Source organism: Lissotriton vulgaris, unplaced genomic scaffold, assembly GCF_964263255.1.
Source record: "Lissotriton vulgaris unplaced genomic scaffold, aLisVul1.2 SCAFFOLD_1042, whole genome shotgun sequence".
Lineage (NCBI taxonomy): Eukaryota > Metazoa > Chordata > Amphibia > Caudata > Salamandridae > Lissotriton > Lissotriton vulgaris.
In genome coordinates, this window is record NW_028247594.1 from 470555 (window position 1) to 489135 (window position 18581).

The 18581-nt window shown below is 41.4% G+C and overlaps 1 protein-coding gene across 2 annotated transcripts in view; it reads right to left on the reverse strand.

The window, feature by feature from the left end:
- The window catches only part of LOC147665142 (nicotinamide riboside kinase 1-like), a 265258-nt gene that overhangs the window by 20407 nt on the left and 226270 nt on the right, over nucleotides 1–18581 (reverse strand). For both annotated transcript variants that reach the window (XM_086949734.1, XM_086949735.1), the window contains one exon: nucleotides 776–847. In XM_086949734.1, coding sequence (XP_086805860.1) covers nucleotides 776–847 — 72 coding nt within the window. The remainder of the gene's footprint in view (nucleotides 1–775; nucleotides 848–18581) is intronic.

The window sequence follows — 18581 nt, forward strand, 5'->3', positions numbered from 1 at the left end:
TGATTCCCTGGATAAGATTAACAGATAAAAATGCTCTCCTGTAGTGCTTCTATGTCAAAATGTTTCGGCCAATACCATTGCCAACAAAGAGTTGTTTTGGCCTCCCTCAGGACTAGTGATCCCTGATCTGTGTAAATACCTTTCCTGGTAAATGACGTGATAAGTGTTACTACATATAATGACCTGGCTTGTCAATTTCTGTGTCGACACTCATGTGTTTCAAGTTTCATCGATATAGTTGCTCAAAATAGAGTGCAAGCAGGAGCATCCCCCTGTAGTCACACTTTCCTCAAGGGTTTGAATGCCACTCAATCTGAATGGCTCAGTGATTAAAGAATGACTCACACCCATGCATCTCTGCCTCAGAAAGGTTTACCTCCTTTGCTGCAATCAAAGAAAAGAGGAGAGTTTGAAAGGAGCTTTCTGACATACGCAGACAGCAAAGGCAGCTCATCATTTAGGAAAGAACAATTCCTGCAACCTTAGCAAGTTTAAAAAGGCTATTTTCACAATATTTTGAGAATAGAAATAAAACAGCCTGAAATATTAAGAAGGAAATAGGATAATGGTGGACAACAGCTGCTGCTTACACATCTCCCCGATAAGCATTTGCAGTAACAGGAAACTGCAAAATATATAAATACATCAATATTCTTTGAGAAACATGTGGGCCACTTATAAGTTAGTTGACTGTAAAAATGTTTAACGCTAAATAACGTAAGGAATGCTAATATTTAAATTAATACGCATCTCACAATCAGATTGCTACCCTTACCTGATAAAACTTTATTTATATCACTGTAGACCTGAGAATAAATAGTTTCTGCTTTTGTTCCATCAATATAAACTGAAAAGAAAGCAAAGACATACAACAAGATCATGGTAAATTATTTGTCGGCATTAACCTGGTGTCACTTTTTGAGCAAGGTCACAACTAAGAATACTGTTGAAAATGCTAAATATGATCTAAACTACCCTCCCAACACAAAAAAAGAATAAATAACTTCCTTCAAGTAACACAGAAGCTGTGAGTAACTCACAGTACTCTGCATATATCTATAGTGAGAATAGATAATACATTCTTACAATCACACAGTTTAACAAGTAGCCATCACTTCTAATTTTCTACATAAATATCACGCCTTCCTCGTAGTTTTAGGATGCAATGAGAAATCACAGTGGTTGTACTATGAACAGGCATTTACATCTGTGACTATGTTATTTCTTTCCATCACTTATGAGGATTGTCATATTGACATGAAAAATAAATTAAACACCGTGCATGTAAAGCTAATTAAATACAAATAAAATATAAAAAGCAACGAAGCACTAACAAAAAGCATTTAAGTATATGTTCGAAACTGGATTCCATTGTGAGACAAGAATTAATGTAGTACACTGGAAGGAGTAGGGAGTAATAAAAACTCTGTTTATATTTTGTGGAGGTACATGCTGTGTATGTTAATACTGCCCTCACTCACTCAAATGTGTGGCATGCTTCATCATAGGGCTGCTTTCAATACACCCCGGCGTAGCTACGCACGGGGTGGAGCACTAGGGTGGGGGAAGACAATACAACACAGAAAGAGATACAATATCACAGTGGCTGGGAACGACAGTAGTGGAGGTGCGGTGTGGTGTGAATTAAAACTAGCTTGGAAGTGTCGCTGAGCCTAAGACTTTATTCCTCGACCCTCCTGCTAGGGTTAAAAACGTGAAGGATGATGGTGATTGGGAGATATTATGTGCTCCTAACACCCCACCTCTAATGCCAGGTGGTTTTGAGGTGCCTTGCGAAGATGGGGAGCGATGTTGTCTGTCTGAGGTGGAGCGGCAGGGCGTTCAAGGCTCGGGCCGCAAGGAAGAAGGAGCAGCCTCCCGATCTGGTCACAAGTAATCTGTTCTAGTATCATTGTATTTCCTGATGAAGCACCAGTGAATTCTCACTCACAGTGTATGAATGGAAACAAATAGTGATGTGTAATTTACCAGAATTATTCTCAGCCACCGGTAATTACTAGGAGACACATTCCAGTTAATTGTATTTTGCCCACCATGCAACTTCAGACAGGTACTAGTCATATGTAAACCAGTGTTGTGTTGCTGTGTGATTTTAAGCTACACAGAGATACTGGTTGACATGCCTGCCTTTTGTATAGGGATCAGTGCATTTCTATTTGACGGTTGATACTGCAGACAAATATGCAGTGCAGTAATGGGCATTTATTTAAAATCTTCCTCTGCAAACTTGATATTGTGGTGATGGTACGCTTTAAGTAGAATGGCAAATGCCTTTGATACGGAGAATTGTATATTACGCTTCAGATATATTTATGACCTGCTGCTCACCTGGAATGGGGGAAAGCTCTTGCTTGGTGTATACCTTCAGCAAATGAATATCCACTTGGAATTTCCTTAAAAGTACAATTGACATTAAATGACTTGTTTATAGTTCAGATTAGGGTTTCTGAGTGAGGGAAAACAGTGTCTACTAATAAGCAACTACATAATAGACGTGCCCATCCTCCACTACACAAATGCAGTATCCCATAGGATGAGTTTTTAAGAGCAAGAAGAAATGTTCAAAATAGGTTTACCTCATGTTGGAGGCATAAAAACAATGAGGTAATTAAAGGAATGTGGCTATGCAAATTGATAAGGCATTTTTGAGAACTAGAAACGTGAAGAGAAGCGAAATAACGCCATTATCACCAAAAACAAATACAGAGATGCCAAACAATCTAATGTGAGCACTCTACCGTGGCTGGATTTGAACAATAATGCACAAGCAAATCCAATGCCAAGTATTAAAAAATAGTAGCTACAGATATAGGGAATTACCACACTGCCCACAAATTGCATTTAAAATAATCCCAACCTACAGAACAGATTCTTAACTTTCTTCAAGACAAACGTGATAATAGACAAACAATGTGGTTAATAATATTTGCAGAATTCGCATTTTGCAGTGATTTTAAAGCATGTTCGCATGCAAGGATTGGAGCAAAGTATTATATGAACTCCAAAGGAGACAAAAAGTGACAGATTATTTATTTACTAACTAAAACACAAAGAAAGCATTTTTGGGCAACTACATGTTCTGTACATGAGGGCACACACAATAGTGAGGTTCGAGAGTTCTCGTTCATCGATACCAAGTAGATAAAGATCTCTAAAAAAAAAGGGCAAATTTAAAAAACGCAGACCAAGCAAATATAAGTTCTACACAAATTTATATTGCAATGTAATCTGACCACAACATTCTGATTTTTACTGGGGACTGAGGGATTTATCACCTAAACCCAGTACCGTGAAATTGCTAATACTGAATATGGATCTTGTCCTTTGTGCAACTGTGCAAACCTGAGACGGCAGCAGCTTTCAAGGCAAACTCCTGGAAAGATTTGTGGATCTGCAGAAGGGTGCAAATCTGTACTTAAGTGATGGTGTAACTCTCTGCAGCTGCAAATGTGCAACGTTTTGTGTAAACCAGACCCGAGGGATGCCACTGCTAGAAAATGCTTTCAGTACATTTCCATATGGATTTTAGTCTGTTGTGTTGGATTGAAGCAAAAACACAGTTAGTTTTAAAGATTATTCATAGAGGGGTTCTTGATCATTAACTGCAAGTTCCCAAAAGTGCACAGATAATGGAATTAAGAGTAAATGTAAAAATAGTTGTGTTTCCTAGGTCGGGAGTGTCGTTGTCCAAGTTGGAGTGTTAATCGATTTGTCTTGGACTAGATGCCTCTGCCCCATTGAAATGGGATAGTTGGTGGGACATGCGTCTGGTGTTAATATCTGTTCATCCTGCTTCCAGTTACGGTCTCACAGTGATTGCTGTGGTGAGTATGTCCCAAAGTAGTGATGAGTTAGTTGTATCTCATATCCAGATTTCAATCAATATATATCTTTATTCGATAAAGTCACCATAAGAGTACAAATCCATATAATAAAATTGAATTCATAAAACGACAATAAAAACAAGCATTGCAGTAGCTTATAAAAGTAGGAAAAACATAACACAGTTAATCAAGTCTCGATTCCCTTGTCCAGATTTTAGCTGCTCTGTACCATCTGTCTCCCAGGGTCCTGTACATTCAATTCATATTCAGAAACCCCCGATGTAGGTCGGAAGAGTGTGTCTGCCATTCCCTTGCATGGCTGTCACACTGTTAAAAGTATTTCCAATTCCCGGATCGGTGTTATTTTTCTGTCCCATTCCCTTGCACCTGGGTTTTCAACCCCTGTTCAGTGCCTTTATGACTGTGCTCGTGTTCCCCTGTGGTACAGAGAATGGGTGGGTCCCCAATGTGTCTCCCTGTAGAAGGGCCGGACTGGCCATGCCGGGCATCGGGCGATTCCAGAGGAGATTGGAAAGGAGGAGGATGGTTTATCAAACAGAATAGGGATAAAAAAGAAAAAGAAAAAAATATGGATAAAAAATCTAAAGCTTTATGCGCATAGTCACAATTAACGTTTGTGGTTTAAACGATGCTAGAGAAAGAAGAGAGCTGAAAGAATATTTTAAAACATTGCAAGCAGACTTAATTTGCTTGCAAGAAACGCATGTCGAGTTCTCGCAGAAATACTTATTGGAGCAACTGGGTTACTTGGTACTGGTCTGGACCACCCAGGGCACAAGAACACGCGGGGTAGCGATATTGGCACGAGGAAATAGTGTTAAGCTGAAAAAACAGCAGGTAGATCAGTATGGTCGATGGGTCTTGGCTGAACTACAAGCACAAAACTTAAATTTTACCTTATGTTCTATTTATGCACCTACGGTGGATGATCCCGATACTCTATTCCAAATAAGTGCACAGCTACCTAGTTGGCCACTTCCAATTATAATGTGTGGAGATCTAAATATAAACGGTCTCGAAGGGCTGTGGAAGGACGGGCAGGTTTAAAGGACGGAAAAAAAAGTAATAGAGCCGTGGTCAATCTTATGAGAGATAACTGCTTAATTGACACTTGAGAGCAGCTTATGGGAGGGGGAGGCAGCACATATTATTCTGCTCCTCATAAAATAGTAGCTAGGCTTGATTATTTTTTGATCTCTCCCGCACTGTTACCAATAGTTAAAGTTAAAAAACTACAAGACTAATGTCAGACCACAACCCACTAGCCCTGCAGATTGCTCTGGTAAATGCAAAGATAAATATAACTTCTTGGTCATTTGAGAGAGCTCTGCTACAGGATGCTGAATATGTTGTCCTTATGGGAAACTGGTTAAAATAATTTTTGGGGCATAATAGGGGTACAGCACGACCTTCAATTGTCTGGGATGCGTTGAAGGCTGGTATAAGGGGAGAAACCTTAAGCTACTCTCTCATGTGTAATAAACTGCAAAAATAACTAATAGAGAAGAAGATTAAGGCTGTAGTGAATCTGGAGGAAGAGCTGGTAAGGATTTTAGGAGTTAAAGGAGATGTGACAGGGGTGACTCAAAATTTAGCCTTGGCTAAAGTAGCAGTAGGGGAAGTATACAGCGCAAGAGCAGCCGAAATTTTTTTAGCAAGGAGGGAAGAGCAATATGAATATAATGAGCAAGTTGGACGGATCTTGGCGGTAAGAACTCGACAGGCAGCTACCAAGGGACAGATAACAGAAATGGTTACGGAGAGAGGGGTGGTAGTTAAAAACCCAAAAGAAATTTGTGCAGTGTTTCAGAATTTTTACAAGTATCTATATAGTCAAGAGGGAGAAGAGCCAGGAACGAGGGATATAGAGAGGTATCTCGAAGAGGCCTTATTAGATAAAATTGCAGAGGAAGATAGGATTAGCTTGGAGACAAAATTCACCCGAGAAGAAATTCAAATGGCCTTGAATGGTCTACCATCAGGGAAAGCTGTTGGACCCGATCTTATACCCTTAGAATTTTATAAGAAATTCTTTGCAATACTAGAGGGGGACATTAACACACTTATGGTCTCGATCCAGGACGGAGCTGAACCGCCTGGGTCCTGGAGTGAAGCGGCAATGGTGGTTTTCTTAAAGAAGAATAAAATTTCTACTGATCCTGGGTCATATAGACCGATCAGCCTGATGAATAGCGATACCAAGGCTTACTCCAAAATATTGGCTAATAGGCTGAGTTCGGTAATCGGAAAGGTGGTCTCGCCCCGTCAACACTGGTTTATTCCAGGCAGGGGCACAGCCGATCATATTAAAAGGGTAATTACCTTGTTTGATGGAACGACAGCCTCACGAGACCCTATGTCCTTAATACTTGTGGACGCAGAAAAAGCCTTCGATAGGGTCTCGTGGGGCTTTCTTTGGGCAACAATGTGTAAACTTAATTTTGGGTAAAGGTGTATAGGGGGATTGAAAGCGTTATATAGATGCCCGGTTATAAGGGTTAGAGTACTGGGGGAACAGAGCGAAAATATTAACATCAAGCGTGGAACTAGGCAGGGATGCCCCTGCTCACCATTGCTCTTTGCCTGTTATATTGATTCTTTTATAAGACACATAGAAAGAAACAGGCTCATCTGTCCTATTGTTTTGAATGGTTATGAGACGAAAATCTTGGGTTATGCAGACGACCTAGCAATCATATCACCTACCCCACCAACAGCGATAGTGTAAATAGAAAAAGAGGCAAAACAATATGGGCTTTTGTCTGGGTATAAATTGAACCAGACTAAAACACAGATAGTTATTAACCAATTTGCCGCAATAAATGATGAAAGGGTCACAGATTCAGCTGTTTACCTGGGTATAACGATAACATCTAATTTATCCAAGTTGGTTGAGGAAAATTTGACCCCTCTGATTAGAAAGGCCAAACAAGATCTGGATAGGTTGGATAATTTATATCTTACAATAATTGGACGCTGCAATGTAATCAAGAAGCTACTTCTCCCCAAAATGTTATATTTTTTTCGAACTATTCCTTTAATATTTCATAATAATTGGTTTAAGGACATTGAAAGGGTCTGCAATCGATTTATATGGGAAAAAAGTAAAACTCCGAGGGCCATAAAACTGTTGGCACTTTCTAGAGAAAAGGGAGGTTTAGCTGTTCCAGATTTTAAGGGATAATATTTAGCAGCAGCCTTGCAGTATCTTGGAGGACTTCTCGGGGGAAACACTAATGATAGGTGGCGGGACGGTATTGGTATACTTGATATATAGGATTTACTGGTTAGAGATTCGAATAAAGGATTACTTACATTCAAGGAGTTCAATTTTTACAAAAGAACAAAGTTTGAGGTCTTCGCCGCTGTTATATCAGTGTGGTCTATGGTCCGGAAAAAAATTAAGTTAGGACGGATGAGTTTTTACACACCTCTATATAAGAACGAGCTCCTCCCAGAGGTGTTTCATGATCAAGTTATGAAAATATGGGATAACTCTGGGGTGTGCACTATAGGAGATATTATAGAGGACTCTGGTATAATTTCTTTTGAAAGGGCATGCCAATTATACAAACTAGATCGTAGAGACTTTTTTTTAATTTCTGCAGATTAGATCAGTAATACAAAGGAAAATGCTTGGGGTGTTAATTTTAAAAGAGAGGATCTGATGGAACACATTCAAGATGAGAAGGGCTGCTCAATCTCACAATTGTATGGGGTGTTGAGTGAATGTAAAGAAGACGATAGGATTAAAGTTTTTGATAAATGGAGGAGGAAGCTAAATTTAGTGGGAAATGAGGGGAAACAAATAAATAAATCGCTGCAGCTTACTAATTCTATTGTCAAGGTTGCTAACTTGCAAGCACAAGGTTATAAAACTTTTCATGAATTATATTACACACCGCATAAAATCGCACAATGGGGGGGAATTCGCGCAATATCCTGTCCGAGATGCCAAAGTGTACAGGCTGACACTATTCATATGTTCTCAGCATGCCCAAATCTAAACCCTCTCAAACAGGAGATTGAAACATTCTTTGGTGATGAACTAGGGATATTAATTAGTTTAACAAATGAGATTATGATTTTGGGTGTTGAGAGAGAAGGGCTGGATATCCCCAATCAAGAATTTATATTTATTGCAATGGCCATAACCCGACTTTGTATAGCAACCCTGTGGAAGGATCCTAATCCCCCGTCATTTAACCAATGGCTCTTAAGAATATTATCAATGTATACCTTGGAGAAATCTTTGTATGAAAAAAAAGGTAGTAAAGCGATGCAGTTAGGTAAACAGCTCTGGGCACCGGTAGAGCATTGGAAATTAAGAATAGAGGGGTAATCTTTTCTATAATATTATAATATTTATTTCTTCTTTTTCTTCTCTCATGATTGTTTTGTGTAATGATTTATGTGTCTTGAGAATTCTAATTATTCAATGATGTATATCTGCTGTATGGAATATGTATATGGAACGAAATAATTGGTTGGAACTGTATTATCTGATGATGAAAAAAAAGGAGATTGCGACTGGGGTTTTAGAAAGCCTATTAAAGTAAATAGATCCAAAAAAATTTTAAAAATTTTAAAAAAGGAAAGGCAGGGGACCGGTTTTGTAGTGGCAGGGGCCTGTTTTGTTAATGGGGCCAATTTTGCGGCAGTGTTAGAATATCGCCCACCCTGTAGCAAAAGCAGCAGTGCTTCACACTTGCCGCCCCTCCTACACCCTGAGGGGCTGGTCTGAAAACTGCCAGGGCTAATTTGGGTTCCCATTGTGGCCCTGCCCCGTAGGCTTGACTGCAGGTCCTGGTGCTAGTGTGTGTTAACACGGCACTTAGATTCTGCCAAAATCAGCTGCAGTCAGGGCCGGACTGGGAACCAAAACCAGCCCTGGCAAACTGCTTGGCAGGCTTCGCCCATGGGGGGGGTTTGGTTGCGCTGCCGAGCTGTGTGCTAGGGGATTTTGTTACAGGGGGCCGATATTGCCAGCCCCCACCCTGGCGGCCCACCGGGAAAACGCCTGGTGCCCGCTACGACCTGTCCGGCCCTGGCTGCAATGCATGCAGATGCAAAAACCACAGTTGATGGACAGAATGCAGAACAATGTCATACATTCACCCCAGTACAGAGATCTGGGCCTAAATCCATCGTTTTTTTGCACTCCACACCACCCCAGTTCAGACATGGCCATATGCAAATCAGTCTGACCTTGTGCCTCAAGGGAACAGTCCAGCCCGAACAGCCAAGCCATGCCTTCCCTGGACCGGAAACAAGCTTCCGAGGACCGGTCTCTGGCATTCCAGCCGTCTTCAGCCCGGATTGCTTGAATCCAGTGGTGTGGAGAGCATGGGACTCACGTCTGAGCATACCCATCCCACTCGGGATGACAAATGCAAAAACCACAGTTGATGGACAGAATGCAGAACAATGTCATACATTCACCCCAGTACAGAGATCTGGGCCTAAATCCATCGTTTTTTGCACTCCACACCACCCCAGTTCAGACATGGCCATGCACCGCTTTTGGCCGCAATAAGTGTGGCAGGGTATGCTCAGACGTGAGTCCCTTGATCACTTTGCCACTGGATTCAAGCAAGCCGGGCTGAAGACTGCTGGAATGCCAGAAACCGGTCCTCGGAAGCTTGTTTCCGGTCCAGGGAAGACATGGCTTGGTAGTTCGGGCTGGACTGCTCCCATGAGGCACAGGGTCAGACTGATTTGCATATAGCCATGTCTGAACTGGGGTGGCAGAGTGAGCTAAAGAACGGTGATGGATTAAACCCAGATCTTTTGACTGGGTGTGAGTGTTTGATTTATTTAGATGCTCCGTCCATCACCACCCCCTTTTGCACCGCAAAGCATGCAGATGGCATTAGATAGCATATGTTAAATAACTCCGAGTGAGACCAACCTTCAGGGCAGAAGATCCCAAGACCACGGCCCAAGCAATCACTCTGTGGGCCTGTCGTTTCTCAAGGTGCAGAAGCTTCCATAGATTGAGATCCAATCGTCAATAACTATTTCTTACGTTCAAGGCAGTTGAGAGATGCAATATTGAATTGAGGCTCTTTTTAAAGGTTATATTGTCATAACACCAGCAGTAAACCTGTATGGTTAAAAATGTCAACATTTTCAGGCTTTGGAGGAGATGGGTAAGTAAGGTCCAATGAAAGTCACTCAGGGAATCCCTGTCCATAAAGCAAAGTTTTACAAATGTGGAAATCCGTCTGCATCTTGGTTTAATGGTATTGCACTGTAAATAATTTGGAAAAGTTACACTGTGTTGCGATAATTTGCATTGGGTCCTCTTGGGATCTTAAATTTGAGATTAGCAGAAGAGATAGACAATGATGAGGGTGATAATTAGAACTATGTTGAAAAGTAAATCATTCAAATGTTAAATAGGCCTTTATCGAAATCGAAGTATATATGAAAACCACTTTGGGTCACGTGAAACCATGGCTTAAGCACATCATTCAGCTAAGAGCACTGCGCAATACTATTTGTAAAGTTATAAGGTTGTCTCCCATCTGGTGTTATGCTGTGCCTGGGAAAATAAATTTTTATTAGCGCCCAAATTTACATTTTGAGGAGAGGCTTTTCTAAAATAACTTTAAATATGGCGTCCTTCTCATAGCTGAAAATATTTGTGAACTTACTGGAACGGGTTTTAGACATACAGGCTGTGGGGCTCTGTGCCGGTGTTGTCCAAGATAGAATCCATGTTGTTTTAATATGTCACAGTTTATATGAATATGAGAAGTATTAGCTCCAATCAAAGTTAGTTTCAGGTCAGTTATTATATCAGATACCATCGATCTATTGAACCAACCAAATACTACAAACTCATGTTTTAGACTATCGATTTTAAGGACGATTTTACCATTTTGCTAATAAATTGTACATTTCGTAACAATGGTAGGAATTTTTGTGGAGTTTCCCACATAAAAAAAATGCTATTCACACGTCTAAACGCATTGAGAACAAGAAATGCACAAAAGGTGAATTCGGATTAGTAAACTGATTTGCACTTGTCTAATGTTACTCCTGTATGGTGTGATATTACCCATGGTGCGGAGTGGACATTGTCTCTTGAAAATTTGCAAACACATTGTGAGTATTAGCAAATCTGTCCTAGAACTATCACTGTCCTGTAAACAGTGCCATATTTCTTTCCAGGCTGGAAACGTGAAGGGAACGTGAAGGGGAAACCACTAAATTTGTTGAGTGTGCAGGGCAAGGGGTTTCTCCACTGTAGGGTGACCAACTGAAGGGAATGAAAATTTTGGGCAGTGACTACATTTTTAGGACAAAGAGTCAAAATTCCGTAAAGAAATTCAGCATAAAAATCCAATTTTACCGACACATCTGAGTACCCCACACAACTCTAAAATAGCCAACCGACAAAAAGTAGAGGTCAAAATAGGTTTATGTTCTTTTGATTGTATAAAACATGGGAGTAATGAGCATACATTCACAGATCTGAATTTACTTAAAGATGATAAGGCTAGCAAACATACACTCCAAGTAGAATGTGAAAGCAGCCCTCAGGGACAGCTGTCACAATTCTTCCCCAAGAGGATGTGTGGCCGATGCTGCAAGACCGGTCAGTGCGAGACTAACGGTGTTGTGAAAATGTGGGGTGTGAGATGGTGCAGTTGTGAGCATGTTGATTGCGAGAAAGTGCGGGTGTTGAAGAGCAATGATGTAACAAGATTGTTGTGTGCCAGTGATTTAATATCATGAAAGTGTTGGATTACTGAAATTGCTTTCGCTGTAAGAGCACTCATGGTGCCAGAGCACTCGTCGTGACAGCGTTGGGTGTGAGTGCTCATCACACCATGCAACATTACAGCTCGCAGACCTAGACTGTCTCGTACCACCACTACAAGTGAGTGCGCGTTGGGTGTGAGGGTGATGGCTTGAGTATGTACTCAGGAATGTGGGGGAGACTAAGACCCGTTGCCCTATCCCGGGCCGACTTAACAGCATTATAGGCCCCGGTATAAAACTGTGCACTGGGTCCTGCCTACACAACTACTCACAGGAAAACAAATCTTTAACGGAAAATTTGTGTTACATTTTGTTCTGCATGTGGGGGGGCTCTATGCTTGTGGGGCCTCGGGCAACTGCCCAGCGTGCCCATGCGTTAAGATGCCACTGGTCCTATTCGCCACACACATTCGCACACAAGTATGCCCAGCTTGTTCGAGTAGAAGGCTGGAATTCAGTATTTATGTGCGCATGCCCAAAATAGAATACACGCCCAAGGATACAGGTGGGTAATGGGTGTGGATGGGTAAGAGGGCCCAGTAGGCAAGTTAGTCATCACTAGCAGCTATGCCCACTACTCCTACCATATAGGAGCAGTAAAAATATTTCTCATTTGGTAAAAATAAATATTAATAACAATACAAGCGAAGTTGCATTCATAAAAAGAAAATTTCACATCTATAATAATCTATAATTAGTCAGGCTGAACTGCCTTCACAACAACAATTAGGAATTAATAAAATAGTTCCAGAAGCACTTTTGGAAAGGACTGTGAAGTACTCCACCTCGGAACTATGCACCCACAGGGTGTAAACCTGTGGGTGCAGATTTATGAACGCATTTGTAAATCATGCTCAAAGTCTTGAAGAAAGCTCTCTTGGTTAGCGTTGCATTGGATTCAAAGACGATCAGGGATCACATGCAGGCAATGCTGTAATGTACACACATGCAATTGCAACGTGGAGAACTACAATGTTACTCACCGGCCCTTCATTACAAATAGGCCCGGTGTTAGATGCAATATTTATACAACCGGATTAATAACAATACAGTGGGCGACGTAATTTCCAGATAGTGATAATCAGCACCTGCTATGAGTTTTTACCCTTAGTACAGGGTATACAATGTGGATTCGGTTGATCACGGCACCAAAATCAGCTTGTCACTGTAAATTCAGGCATTTGTCTCTTTATTTCCAACAGGTTTGAACAGCTGAAATGTATACAAAATAATTTTATTGGTTTTCCATTGATGTCTAAAAGAATAACAAAAGGGGATACTATTCAGTAGTGGCAATGACAGCTGTAATGCTGCATTTCTGCTGTAAATTACATACATTTTACAAAACCATGGAAAGATAAACCCACAACTCTTCCCTACTGCCCTAGAACCAAACGTTCCCCTCCCGAGGAAGAAAATGTAGCAATGGTTCCCAGTCTGACTCACAGCCTTTAGCATTAATTGATAGATTCTAAGAGAGCTTCTCCATGGCCATAGGATGCCAAAGCTGGGCGTACCATTGTGTGATGTATGGTTGCTCTTTCTTCTGCGATGAAGCCATTATAGCAGTCTTTGCCGCACCTAAACAGTTCTAGAGGATTTCTCTTCCCCCCTCCCCCTCCGATGGATACTGTAGCCCCTGTGGAGTCACCACAAATAATATAAAGGACAAGTCCTCATGGACGGGATATCCCAATTTGGATCTGAAGAAGTTTAAGATCTCTTTCCAAAAAGGCTGTATCTTGGGGCATGACCACCATTTAGGATTTAATTCTCCTACATTACCGCACTTTCTTCAACATAGCGGGATCTCCCTGGGGTAAACCTTGTGTGATTGAGCTGGATGCATATACGATTGGTTTAGTAAAGTAATCTATAATGGGCTTCTACACTTAAAAACACTGTATAAAGTTTGTTTAGATCACGCCATATGCGTGCCCATTGTTGCCATCTGAGTTTCTTTCTAAAGTGTGTGCCAGTTGGTCTCAAAGAGATGTACATGAGACAGTGTTTCTGCGATTATTAACTGAAATAGGAAAGAGATCACTCCTTTCGAGCCTGCAATATATTTCATAAGTTGATTCATTAGTGTAGGGCCTTGCGACATGTCAACTTTAATGGTTGGATCAAAAGCCAGTGTATTTATTGAGCATAATACAACATGTCGTGATCACTTAGTTCAAACTCTTTTTTACAATCAGGGAATGGTTAGATGCGGCCTTTGAAGTACATATATACATTTCGCAGTTGTCTCTATCGCAAGCATCAAAAGGCCCTGGGAATAGTGCTGGTGTAAGAGATGCATTAAAATTAATAGGAGTGTGGGGCAAAAGAAATGTGGTAAACTGTAATTTATTACTGATTTCGTCCCAAGTTCCTGTGGTGCTCAGATGTACCTTTAGGGGTTCTAGCTCATTAAGTCCCACAGGGATCGGCATGCCATGGCTCTACCCTTATGCAATCATGGTTTTTGCGATTTGCGAGCATATAAACTTGGATCTTTAAAAAGTGTAATATAGGATGGTTTTTGAACTTTCTGTAAGCTAATAATAAGTAACAACATCAGCAAGGGAATGGACACACTACTAATGACAAACACTGGCATAGTGCCCTTGTTAGAAGAATTACGAAGTAGAGGTATGGGTATAAGATTATTTTAGAAACAGACAGCTCGAGCTCAATAGAATTAACAACTTGTCTTATTTAAATTGACTACAGTCTTTTCCCTAAAAAGAATCACAAAATATCAAAGATGTAGTTGTATGATAAAACAAGCATTGGAAATGCAATAGGTCTCGCATTAGAAAAGTTGGAGCTATTGGTCTTGTAAATGACAAATATTTTATTTTAGTGTTGGTTTTTAAAATAGCTAAATTGATAGCTTTGTCATTTACAATGCCAATAGTTATAACTTTGGCGAATGTGACACCTATAGCATTTGTAATGCAACATGTTTTGTATTTACGTGACTTAGATGGCAGCTCTGGTCGTTATGCCACATCTCTAGAGAGATTTAAGTACTGAGGAAGACAAGATAAACTGCACTTCAATAATGATGTCGAAATTAAGTTAGTACCTCTTTGATCGTTTTACTGCAAAATTGTGAAAATTATGAGACTAGTTCAGAACAGTTCGAATTTAGCTGTAGGACAAAGCAACCCAAGAAGTGCCAGTTGTTGTGGTGGCGAGTGATGCTGTGGCGTTCAGTGATGCTGTGGTAGGGCATAGTGATGTTGTTGGTGGGTGGGTGTGGGGGTGTGGGGTGTGTGTGGGGTGTGTGTGTGGGGGTGGGCGGTGTGTGTGGGGGTGGGGTGTGTGTGTGGGGGTGGGGTGTGTGTGTGGGGGTGGGGTGTGTGTGTGTGGGGGTGGGGTGTGTGTGGGGGTGGGGTGGGTATGTGCGGGGTGAGTGGGGTTGTGTGTGTTGGGGGTTGTGTGTGTGTGTGTGGTTGTGTGTGTGTGGGATTGTGTGTGTGGGCAAAATGTATTCCTGATGGTTTAATTAAATGTGCAGCAACCGACTAGCATGTGAGTAGAAGCATCGTGCGGGATAATTGTGTGCAGGGAGAGAGAGGGGAGGTGGTGGCGGCTGGGGAGGGGGAGGAGAAATGCGAGTAAGGCTGTGTGCGGGAGAGAGAGGGGAGGTGCTGGCGGCTGGGGAGGGGGAACAGATGGCGATGGCTGGAGATTGCACAGACGGCGGCCTATAGCTTAGCCCTGGCCTGCACAGTATTACTCTCCCGCACAGCTTCCAGACCTTGTCCTCAACTGAGTGGCAGCTTCTATACACATTTATTACTCTTGCAATGAAAACTATGCTCCGGCGAAATTAAAATAATGCAATGTTATTCATGTAGTTTCAGGCTTTTCACATTATGCTTGTGACATGAGATTCCCAAAATTATATCATTACGTCATGGAATTCTATGTCGTTTGCGGCAAGCTTTGACACGGAGCTCCCTGCACCAATGTGAACGGTCAGAATGCAAGCAGCTGTTGCTTGTGGCACTTGTGTTTTTACGCTTTTTTTTTCAGTGGGAAATGTGCCCTTGTGTCAAAAATTGCACTTTATGCTAAAATAGTGCGTTCAATGACGGAGTTAAGTTTCATGTAATTTAGTGTAACTTTCCCAAAGTTTCAAACACTCCACTTGTAGCGTAGGAGAGCTACACATTATTAAGAGCAATTAAGATGCATTAGCGGGTTGCGTTTCCGCTGCAGAGATCTTTGTGCAAACAGCAGCTACTGAGTACGATCCCCAAGAACGCGGTCACAAAACACGCTACAAAAGAGTAAAGAATGAGCAAGTTGTGTCAAAGCACAGCAAGTTCTTAGCAGAGCAGACTGGTGTTAATGGTCACAAGATTAATCAAACCGAAGTTGGGCAAGTATAGCGCTTAAACGTAGGCGGGATCACGGACACATACTGAATGGTATCACTGGTTGACTTTTTACCCCAGCGTAGTTTACTAACATTGCGAAGTCAAATCCAAGAACGGCTCAGAGTTGCTAGACAAGTTGTTCATTCATCTACTTGGCCACAACCACCGTGAACTATTCTAAAAACTTGGATGCGTAGCCCGGTTAGGAACCAGGAGGGTCGGATTGCATATCGTCCATTTCGGCATACTGAAAGAAAAGCACGACAGAAAAAAATTGATACCTTGAAGGATCACGTTGAGCCCAATTTGTAGAGTCGGTCATGTACAACATGGAAACACATTGCTTGAAACAAGACAGAGGGCATTGCTGTGGGGAGAGGGAGGAGAAATGCGACACAGCCGCAGCAGGGGGCGGAGCGGGGAGAGCGGCGATGAGGGAGAGACACGGCCTGGCGGCCGTGAATAGTGTGAAGCTGCAGGGGCCTTTGAAGTGAAGCTAAGCTTCACTTCAAAGGTGTGGGAGGAGTGCGGCTGAGGGGAAGCTTATGGGGCGGAGTGGGAAGAGCTGCTGGGGAACAGATGGCTGGCGATTTGATGCTGTGCACGCGCATTTTAGGTCAATGCGCTTGCGCATTGACCCTAAAAGCGCACGGCACAGCATCAAATCGCCAGCTAGGTAAACCTCTGTAAACCTCTGTTTAAGCCACTATAGTCTCGCTCCGCTCCGCTCAATGCGCATGCGCATTGAGAGGCGAGACCTAAAAAGAGCCCTCATAAATGTGAAACAAAGAGAATAAATGTGCTTTTTGTTGGTTTTAGTTTGGCACATCTGCAACCACACATGTAAAAGGAGAGTGTTATAAAAGGATCTACAATACTCATAGTCATCATTTTAAGTGATTGTAAGAGTAAAAAAATATGGTGTCACCATCATGAAGGTTCATGTTATGGAACATGAAAATGTACGTTTAATGATAAATATTTCTTTTAGGTTGTAATAACTGTATAAATTGACATTTCTGTATATATTTTAAATAAGGTTTTTGTATCTATGTGTATTTTGTAGCCCTGAAGAAGTCCTTGAGGATGAAACGCGCTGGCTAATGTTTTAAGGAGAATGATGAGAGATAAAAGAATATGAATAAAGAATTTTCTACAAAAGTATTTTGATGGAGTATTGAAAATTATATGTACTGTTTGATTTGCATAAAAAATGTGCCTACTACTATGATCAAAAAGTGATATACATTGTATAATTGTGGTGCTGAACTATTTTGATTGTTTACTTCTTCTAAAGTGGTCACGTGTTTGTCGGTGTGTGATAAAGCTCAGTTGGTCAAGACCGGTGGCCAAAACTTCGGTAAAAGTCTTCACATTTATATTCGGAGGTGCTATGGGCCTATAAGACACACATCTGTCCGGATCTTTGTGTTGTATATGCAGGAGGGTAATAGTTGCCTCATTCATCGATGGGGTGACCGTTTTATTTGCTCCAAAAGAGTTGTAGAGTCTTCGCAGAATGGGAGTCACTTGTGCCCCAAAACGTTTATAAAGTTTTCTGGAAAAGCCATCAAGTCCAGGGGCTTTATCAAGCTTAAGGGCTTTAATCGCATGCGTAATTTCTTCCCCAGATATCGTCTCTCCTAGTATTTCATTTGCTGAGTGGTGACTGGCAATACTAGGTAATCATTTTGGAGATTGAATACCAGACCCTCTTCAGTATTGTAGCAGGGTTTCCGTTCTCTCACAGAACTGTGCATAGAGATCTAGAACCTCAGTGAGTTAGGATGATCCAAAACTCATCTCAGTATCAGAAATCCCCTTACCTAGCTAGCTACAGTGTCTCATGGCTCATTATGGAATGATCCATGTCTTAGACAAACCAGAACATGAACTTTAGAATACCTCAGGAATCGTGGAACACATGAACACTCTTTCGTTATATAATCATTTCAAACCAAAACTGAGAGTCAAAGAACACAAGTGCAAGTTTGAAATATTTATTATTCAATGCAAAGTTCTCAAACGCAGTATCTTGTATAATACCAAAATGCAGATTATAAACATCAGAGTCAGCAGCATAGTCACTAATCCATAGTAAGCAAATGGTGATAGCATGTTATAATGCAAAATCTATAGAAATCTATATCACCTATATTTCGCGCACCCTATTTATCATATCATTTTATATATATGAAGGTCTCATTCGGGCTTTAGCAGGGCGGCCCCATACCTCTAAATGTCAGTAGGAGTAGATCACATCAACAGCTACCAGCTCTCTTCATGCGCAGCACCAAGTGTGTCGTTCATTCCGTGTAACTATCTTAAACCCGCGTAGAGCCCAAAATGTTGGCATCAACATTATTTGTGTTATGTCTAATGTGGTGCGAGGATCAGGCCTTCTAGCAACCTTGTGTTAGGTTAATCTTAGACTGTTCAGCTCTCAGTGTGCAGACAGTTGTACCAAGTGTACCAGGCAAAGCTGATAGCATAGAAATAACATATTATTCCAAATAAACCACCTCATCGCTTCTAGGGTGAAAGCGACAACAACAAGTATGTG